We start from the raw sequence: 9,674 nt of genomic DNA, 5'->3' as shown, positions 1-9,674 counted from the left end.
TAACTGTTGATTTACTAAGATTTAATTTTTCAGCTATTTTTCTAACTGTATAGTCTTCTTGAAGCAAAGTGAGTATTGCTGCCCTTTTTTCTACACTTATTGGCTTACCTTTAGGCATATTTTTTTCAATATTTTGAATTTACACTAAAAAAAATAAATTTAATTACACCTTTTTATATATTTTTAAAACACTAACACAAAATACACAAAATATCTGCATATAAAAACTCAGTAAACAATAGAAATACTAGTTAAATGACAAACTTAAAAGATTTGAATCAATAATGTAAAATACAGGTTCATACGTGAATTTAATATGTTTCTGGGTTCTCTGTTTATTAATTTAAAATTTTTTTACTTTTTTACTGACTTTTACTTGCGTGTACAATTTATGTTATTTTAATGTATTTACATTAAAATAAACTTAATTTAGAATTTTTTTATACAAGTTTTATTTAACTTGATTAATTTTTATATAAACATGAATTTTACTAATATAAGTTAATAATTTTATAACGTTATTACATTTTAATATTGTTCTTTTGAAAAAATATTTTTTGTCCTAACTTCCATGAGCGGCAGTGTATATTTAATTTTCGTAAAAATTTTGTGAGTTGTTTTTAAAAACTGTTTTGCTAATTTTACTTTGTTTTATATTACTTAATAAAACATAATTAACAAAAATTACATTTCGTAACTTCATTCGTTATTATTTTTGAGAAAACGATGGTCATATAAATTTAGATCAAGTCTCCCTTGTACAACTTCTCAAGAAATTCATGTTTTCTTTAATCAATCTGTTATAGATGAAAGCAATAACGCTTTAAATTATTAGAAACATTAAGGAAAGTATACACTGCTAAAAGAATTAGCCCTTAAATTATGAGAACCGCCAGCATGTGTTTTCAAAGAGATTGTTTTCTGAATATGGAAATATTAATGAGAAAAAGTGATTAAGATTGTTACCTCAACGCGGAGAAATGTTATTGTTTATACCTCGTGATTCAAATAGACTTATGAGTGATAAAATCTGTAGTACTTGTAAAATTAGTTCTTAACTCAACTTGAACGATATTTTATTGAATCCACTAACATTAGATTATTTAAAAAGATGAACACTTTAAAATTTATGTCCTAGGCTCTCTCACTCTGTCAATTACCAAATGATTTGTCAGGTCTAAAATGTGTATCTTTAAGACTGCAGAAATAGTTAAAACAAGTTTTTTCTTGGCATTGATAAACATGAAATATCCGGTATAATCAATCGGATTACTTTATTATCCGGCCGGATACCGAGTTATATGCCAATATGACCCAATCAGTAGCTTGATTCTCTAAATTAAGTATATTCTAGTAATGTCTCGCATTAGGACACCCGGTCAGATAATCCATCCGTGACAACCCAAGAGTATTCATCATATTTTAGAAAATCAAGCTACTGATTGTATAAAACGTATTTTACTGATTTTAATAATTAATTCTTATTTAGCTAAAAGAATATTACAATAAATTACGGAATAAAATTCATGAATAAATATCTAAAATAATTGAAAAATGTGCTAATTATATTTTCAAGAGAAATTAAATTATTCTTGAAAATTAGGTCACTGTAAAGTCAAATTAAGTCAATAAATGTCAGTATTTATTTCTCAAAGTAAACGAATAGAAAACACACTTTAAGTACGTATATAAAAAAGGTACAAACATGGTACTTATGCTATATAAAAAATGAAGATGTAGATATCATATTATCACATATTCAATTTACGTGCAATTACATGTTTTTAAATGTATTTATTTATGTTGTAAATATGTTTTCTTATCATTTGTTATCGATGATGATTTCTTAATGCTTTGCAGTCTTTTTAAGTTTTAAGTTATAAAAATGACTTCTCCGTGAGTTTGTTTAATGTTTTAGATAATAACCTCTCAGTGAATTCAACTAAACTTTGCATCAGCTTCAACACTTTTCAATCCTTTGAATCTTTTCAATCCTTTGAATCTTTTCAATCCGAGAATCTAAATGTTAAATACGCATCTTCCAAATTTGAAGTAGCGTCTGCAATATTAGGATCTTCAATATTTAAAGCAGTCTCATTATCTTCTTCAACCGTTGAAGTAGTGTCATCCTGAATAGTGAGATATTCAACAGGGCCCAAAAGGATACCGTCTGTAGTTAAATTTTGATTGAAATCATTATTTTCAGTAGAACATTCGTTCAGAAAAAAATAAGGATTTAATTGATTAAGTTGATCATGATAATTGCTGAAATTTTGATCATCTGTTAATAATAGTTGTTGAGGTGCAATGTTTATTAACTGCTCCTCCGGTTTTGGGAAGGAAAGATTATATTGAGCAGGTGAAAAGTCAGGAACTAAAGCAATTTTTTTCCTCTTTTTCCCGATTTCATACCCATCATCGTTTGCAGTAGATAAATCAGCTGCAGAAAAATGTTGACAATACAGGTTGCTACACAAAAAAAGTCACAAACTTGTATTAAGAATAAAATCTCACGAAAAAAAATACTTACTACTCATATAAGTGAAGTCAAAATGATTACTGCAACGACGATGGTCGGAACGCGCTCGTAATTTTACTTTCACTTTTGCAGGTTGATTCAGAACTTTTGTCTTATAAGGCGGCGTTCGAAAAATGACAAGTCTCTAATAAAAAGAGAAACTTAGTTAAATTGCACGTTACCATATCAACTTCATACTAATTAAGTTGTTATCCAATAAAAAATAAAATAAAAATACAACACCGAAGACACAAGTTAAATTTTAAAAACTTATTTTTAATTTACCACATTCTGTACACAACAAAAAGAAATGCAGTTACAAACGGCCTAAAAACAACGTTTGACCATAGAAAGCTGCTTGAACATTTAATTGTTTCTAATCACAAGTTATCAAAACGTTGACAGAGACCAACGTTCAAGTTTACAAGAAAGTTGTTCCACTGCGAACAGACAACCAGCGCACACGAATTCATTTTAATCTCAGCGTCATAATTGAAAGCGTCAGAGAGAACTGTACTTCTTTTATGATGAGTCGAATCTCATTTTAGCTAACACTAAATCAATTTTTAGTCTCGAGCGATGTTGAATGAGCTGTTGATGTAAATCATCAGTCAACTGCAAACATAATTGCCTAATTTTCCGAAAGACGAGTTTAAAAACCTTATTTCGCTCCAATTGGACAAACTACATTTACAGTAAACATAGAAATACCAAGCAACTAAAGAGGTGGTATTATATTTATTTCGCGCTTATTGACTCTATACCAGTTAATAGAACCGTAAATAAACTTTAAAATAACCTTAATAAACATCAATGTGCCATTAAAATCGACAAAAACATAAAATAAGATACGTTTACAATAAAAACATCATTATTGTGAATAAAGTGGATTAATTTAATTTGCGAAATCGAAATTCTCCAAGCTCATACCTGACTGTGAACGTCACTTTTGCTAAAAATACCAAAACTGTTCCATGGTACAACATTATCTAAAAAATGTTATCTAAAAAATGTTGATTTAGAAACCCACCAAATTTTCAATTGAATGCAAATAATATTTGTTGACGGCTTTTCAAAAAATAGATTAACAGTTAGATTAATAGAATAGAATTTGAGAAATTGTCTTCCAAAACAACAAAAGAATGAAATGTAAAATAAAAAAAAATTGAAAAACAGTACCATCAAAAAAATGAACTTCTACATCAGACACTAGAAATATAAAATGGAGTTTTTTAGTTAAACAGGGATAATAAAATAAAAAAACTCTTCTTTTATAAAGTAGGATACAATTAATAGTATAATGAAATCAAATATAAACATTGACTAACATGAATAAGTTAGCAAAGTCAAATTTAAAAGTTAATTTATCTAAGGACTTAAATACTTGACTGAAGATGGATTTAGTGCCACTGTGGCTTGCACCAAAATGTAATTTTTAAATATTTGGGAAGAAATTTCAAACTAAAAAAAACATTGAGAATTACTGTTGAACTTATCACACAACATCCAAACTTCGTCTCCTCCATTTGCAGATCCACAAAGAGTACTCATGCGTTGTATTTTATACTCGCAACCTGCTTTATTTTCTACAAAAGTTATAAACAAAAATTATGAATGAATCTTAAGTAAAAAACTGATACTGTAAAATGGGAACTCAATTTTTTCTTGTCATTTTTACAACAAAATAAACTCACAAAATGAAAACTCACTTCCATCATAGATTGGGATTGAATAAACTGTAGGCAAGTGGATAGTATATTTTCCATCCTTATCTTGGACAAAGCCATGAAAAGCAAGAACAACAGAATGAACATTTAAATCCTTCTTTAACGCTGATGCTTCCTGATTTAAATCTTTATCTGAAACTTTGTCATATCAAAAAAATTATAACTTTTAATGAAGAGCAGTGTTTTTTAAAAGTCTTTTGCTACAGTTTCATCCACTGAAGGAAGGTTTTTCAAAATTATTTGTTAAATTTTAAAAAGTCAAAACTTTCCTTAAAAATAGAAACTATCTTTTGAAACTAGTTAATAAAGAAATAAAATTCCAGTCATCCAGTCCAATTAAAAAAATCCATGAACTAAATTTCTTGAAAATAAAAAATTTAGGGATCTAGGAAAATATCTTTGTAAAAATCAAAAATGCTTTAAAGTAAACTTATTAAGTATAGATTTAAGTAGATTAGAACAAAAATATATAAAACCTACTATCATATTCTAAACCAGTTTCTCTATTAACAAGCTTGCCATCAGCTCTTTCTTGAATTTGTTTCACAAATACTTCAATGCTAATAGAAGGAGTAATTGCTTTATAGTTTTTAAGATAGCGTGACTGAAGTACTCTTTCTTTGAACAAAAAATCTTTTTCTTTATTTTTCTTTTCTTGCTGAACAGCAACATTCTCCAGTCTGAATATTGAATAATATGAATAATTAAACATTTAAATTACAATTTCTTAAAAGAAAAAAAAAATATTTCTTTGATTTGTGTCAATTGGAAAAAAAAAGCAAAAAAGGGTTCTTACTCAACTTCATTAGCTTCATTTAAATCTAAAATATGAAATCCTTTTGTCACTTCTTTGTTGTAGACAAGAGAATGGATGTGCATGATCTCGTTGTTGTGCTCAGCAGCTAATCGCAACACCACTTTAGCCTTCTTTCCATTCAAATTATGAATCTATAATAAAAATACTTCAACTTGTCAAATAAAGTTTGTTTGTCAAAATATATGGTAATATTGACGACAATTAAAATAAATTAAAATGTATAAGTAGTGCGTTAATTTTGTGGTTAAGTGTATAAAATAATTACAATATAAACAGTATGAGTCCTAATCCCTAATTACCTTAATCTTAGGGCAGGTTTTGCTGCTACCAGAACTGACACCATCATCAGGTTGTGCAAGAATTCCACCATGGTTATTTCCTTCTGTTTTATATCGAAACCGATAACCATACTAAAAGAAAAAATGGCTAAATTATACAACAAAATGAAGTTCATTCATTTAAAACAAGTTCATTCATTTGAAGTAATATAACTCAGGAATATTTTAAGTAAATAATTAATACAATATACTTGATAGTCTTGACTCTTGAGGACCGTAAGAGTTTTTATGTTTGCTTCAAGCAGCTAGTTATTAAAACAATTTAGAAGCTTAAATTCAAAATTTTAATCTTTTTTCATTTTATTGGCATATTTAAATTTTAGAAAATTTCAAAATGTTTTAGCTCTGCCATTGCTTTTTTTTACAAAGATTTCACCTGAACATTTTTGCTTTGGTCTGTTATAGTGGTAGCAAACTGTAACAAAGACCTAAGTAAAAAAACCTTTCACAACTGCATTCCATCAAGTATACAATACAAAATGCACATGCCTTTTTTGGTTCTCTCACAATTTCAATATATGGCTCACCAAAACCTACAAAGAATTAATATCAAACTTGAAAAACATAAATTTAAGATTTCATTCCTACAATCATTCAGTATTAAATTTGGTGAAAGACAATTGTAATTTTAAAATATAAATACAAGTTGTAAAATATAATATTAAAATACGATTACAAGTTGCTTTAGAAGGAAGTGAAAACTTTTACTATTTAAGATAAAAAGTACTAAAAAAGAAAAAAATCAAACAAATCTTGATGCCCTTTAAAATAAATGTTCTTCACACACTCACTATTAAAATGACCTATTTCTGCCACTTTTTAAGCCCTTTCCAAAACTATACTAAAATTATCCCAATTGAGGTATTCCATGAGAAAGCAGAACAAACTTTCCAGTCATGTAACACATCATTTCAAGTTTTTTTTCATACTTTATCAAAATAGTCACATTCATCACATAGGTTACCTTGTAAAATTACTTCAATATTACCTATTACAGGGGATTTTTTTTGTTCAACATATTGGTTTTTGTGTTATTTTTCTTTTACAAGTTAATGTAAAACCATAGATGTAATCAAGCTTAAAATATACCCCTGCATAGTTTTGAAGATGAGGAATTGATGGAATAGGATATGATGTTTGCTTTCCATTAAAACAATGGAAACTAAATCAAAATGAGGATTGAATTTCACTTAAAGTTTTTCTGGGAAAATGTAACAGAGAAAAAATGGAGGGTTGAGATTCAGTAGCATTAGATTTTTGTCAACCATTTTTTATCTTTTTGAAATAAATGAACCTTCGGCAAATCACCTGTTTTTATTAGGTATTTACAATCTGTTAATGAATGTAATGATCTTATAACTATCCCACCAAAGCCACCACATGGTAACTTTCCTTGCAATGTCACAAAAAAATTCCATTTGCATTTCATCCCTAATTCTTCAGCATTATGGCAAAAATTTAAAAAAACTGGTAGAAATTTTTGTACCGACCAGCACAACCATCAGAAAATTAGTGGATTTTTCAGCTGTAAGTTTTCTTGCTTTAGTTATGGTTAACTTTGATGTATTAAATACTTTGGCTGCTTTCCTTAAAGGCAATAATTTAGGAACCAAATTCAAAACCTGAATCTTTTCCCTTTTGTTTACACTTTTAAGTTCTGCTTGTATTCAAAAGATTAACTTATTTAGATCTTTGGTGTTTTCCTGATAGTTAACATCTGGCTCTTTAGTAACATAACCTCTCAGGTCTGTTGTATTAAAATTAAAGATAACTGATAGTTTTTTTGACATGATATCAGAAGCTTGCATTAATTTTTACTTGCCTAAAAAAATCTTTGCATGATTTGGAATTCCATGAAAATTTTCTTGTGGTACATCTTATGTCTCAGAACTGCTGTTTATAAGTTCATACTTTTTCTTGTGCAACTTCACCAAAAAAAGTTTCGTAAAAATTCCTGGTTTTGAAATGTGCCCTTCATGTTGAAAAGAACATGAAGGACACATTTTTAAACCAGGTGTTGTTACCAAACCAATTGAACAAATATCTATTGCCAGTTGAATATTGCTTTCTCACAAATCACAATAATTAAGAGTAAAAAGTAAGAAGTATAATTTAGGAGCCAAGAAAAAGAAACTGGTTTTATGCCTTTTAAATAGGTGAATGTAATTCTTTTAGGAATTAGCAAATCTGAGTAAGAGTTGCTTGTGATAAAAAAGATTTAAAAAGTAAGAGTTGCTCATGATAAAAAAGATTTTAATATTAAAATTTAATATCGATAAACCAGATCTCCATAATAATAAAATTGTCTCTCTCTCTGAAAAACTTCACATATCTGTCGAACCAGTTGATTTAGTGAATAAAGTTTTATGAGATTTATCTTTTGATAAAATACCAACTGTTCATAAGTCCTTGTCCATTTTAGATATACAACTCTTTGTGTATCAATGACAAACACAAAATATACAACTTATACATAATATTTCAAACTAAGAAAATCTTTATCATTAGCATTTTTATATATTTAATACTTTTTGAAATTTTAATTAAACAGCTTACATTTATTTTTGTAATTAACTAGGGAGATAGAACAGCCCATTCACACGAATGGTTGTTTAATAACTGGAGGACCAAACAAAAAAAATCTACTAAATTAGCTAATTATGAAATAATGATATTTCTAAAACCTATTTGATATCAGTGTTGAAATTTTACAAGGTAGTCTGTGTGATATAGGCGACCATTTTGAGAAAATATGAAGAAAATCTGAGATACAAGGATGTCCAAAATTCTCATGTGATACCTTTTTTAATAACTGATATACATATTTTATATGTACATATACTATCAGCAATTTTACGGGGTGTAATAGTTATACTCTATTGCATATATAACATACAAAATAAAAATGGAGTAGTCTTTGTTACAGCTTTCACTTTCCTTTATTGTTTGGATTGTTAGCAAAATTTATAATGAAATTTATAAAGAGAAAATTTAATTAATTTGCCAGTAACAATTATATAAAATTACTAAAAAATAATATTATAAAATACCGATAAGATTTTAATTATAAGATGAGGATATAAGATTTTAAAAATATGCAAGTGTATTAAAAGTTTGTGCAATTTCTATTGTTATTATCATTATTCAACTTTTTTAAAAATGGCTATAAAGACGCTTTTATCCTAAGCAAGGCAACACCATCCAGGACTCACACTCTGTAATTAAAATTTTGATAAAGGATTTTATATTTAAAACGAAACAATTCTATCATGCAATCAAAATTTGCACTAACAGTCATATAGCAACTCAATCCGCTCTAAAAAGTTCTTCTAAATAAACCCTTTTTATTAAAAAGAAAATAATGTTTAATTTAAAACATAATTGGAAAAAAGCCCTATTTAACTTACCAAATACTTCAGAACTAAACATTTCATAACTAAAATTAAAAAACAAAACATTAGCAAAGTATGACAAAGAGTCCAACCAGAACACCTTAATATTCTAATAAACTTATTAATATGAATATTTTAATAAGTTTGTTAGAATACTTTAATAATAGATCTCAGTAATTTATCAACTAATCGATAAAAGCCTTACATATGGAATTACATACCAACCCAAAATATATGAAATTACATACCATTCCAAATTCCGTTTATAGAAAGAATGTGAGCTAAATGGGTATAGAATGTTTAGCGAGAAAGAAAAAATCCAAGTCTTGATAAAACTTGTTAACGTCCTTGCTAGATAATGAGAAAATTATTTTTGTTGTCATAAAATTTAAGTTCTTTTTTTATACCATTTCCTTATATTAGTATTTATTAATACTTAATAGCTAATCTTATAAAATATAAACGAGCAAAACAATTTTTATAACTTTTTCCTATATTAGTATTTATTAATACTTAATAGCTGACCTCATAAAATATGAACGAATAAAACAATTTTTATAATGTTTAAATTTAAATGGTTGATCTTTAAAAGTTAACAAATTTATAGTTCTTCATTGAAATTCTTTCTTTGTAATTCATTCAAGTATATTAACGTCGGAGTGAATATTTTTGTATTTATTGCGGATATTTCTATATAATTGTAATGCGAAATAACATCCGCGGTTTTTTCCCGAAAATTTCCCGTTGTTTAGATGGGTATGAAACGGTGTTTTGAAATTTCAAATAAAAATTTTATTTTGTTATTTGGCTTTTATCAAATATAGAGTCAAGCATCAACAACAAAGTAAAACAACAAAAAATCAAAATATAGCATAATTGATA

The 9,674-nt window shown here is 27.3% G+C and overlaps 1 protein-coding gene across 5 annotated transcripts; it reads right to left on the bottom strand.

Moving 5' to 3' along the window:
- Positions 1-1,625: 1,625 nt before the first annotated feature.
- On the bottom strand, positions 1,626-9,489 carry LOC149884852 (nuclear factor NF-kappa-B p100 subunit-like). Of its 5 annotated transcripts, XM_090094489.1 has the most exons (14): positions 9,318-9,478; positions 9,041-9,143; positions 8,808-8,836; positions 5,890-5,933; positions 5,592-5,645; positions 5,362-5,472; positions 5,042-5,193; positions 4,726-4,925; positions 4,228-4,383; positions 4,003-4,104; positions 3,698-3,727; positions 3,449-3,507; positions 2,531-2,663; positions 1,626-2,440 (listed from the first exon to the last, which is right to left on the bottom strand). In XM_090094489.1, the coding sequence occupies exons 3-14, from the start codon at positions 8,827-8,829 to the stop codon at positions 2,007-2,009; spliced, it is 1,497 nt and encodes a 498-aa protein (XP_089950615.1). In that variant the 5' UTR covers positions 8,830-8,836; positions 9,041-9,143; positions 9,318-9,478; the 3' UTR covers positions 1,626-2,006. The 5 variants fall into 5 exon arrangements, with proteins under 5 accessions (XP_089950615.1, XP_089950616.1, XP_089950614.1 ...); XM_090094490.1 differs by lacking the exon at positions 5,592-5,645 and having other exon boundaries at positions 9,318-9,489; XM_090094488.1 differs by lacking the exon at positions 9,318-9,478 and having other exon boundaries at positions 9,041-9,257.
- Between the last annotated feature and the right edge of the window lie 185 nt (positions 9,490-9,674).

Source organism: Hydra viridissima, unplaced genomic scaffold (assembly GCF_058129835.1).
Source record: "Hydra viridissima isolate aposymbiotic clone 2 unplaced genomic scaffold, HvirCarnegie_v1 scaffold_8, whole genome shotgun sequence".
NCBI classification, from domain to species: Eukaryota; Metazoa; Cnidaria; class Hydrozoa; order Anthoathecata; family Hydridae; genus Hydra; species Hydra viridissima.
The sequence above is the reverse complement of the archived record's forward strand: the minus strand, read 5'-3'. Positions and strand labels throughout refer to the sequence as shown.

Bases quoted from the DNA above. Each gene is read 5' to 3' on its own strand.
- LOC149884852 (XM_090094489.1), bottom strand. From the start codon at position 8,829: ATGTTTAGTTCTGAAGTATTTG. The intron at 4,384-4,725 runs GTAGGTTTTATA...GATATGACAAAG, and splicing joins AACTGGTTTAGAATATGATA to TTTCAGATAAAGATTTAAAT. The intron at 2,664-3,448 runs GTATGAGCTTGG...TCTTTTTATTAG, and splicing joins AAAGTGACGTTCACAGTCAG to AGACTTGTCATTTTTCGAAC.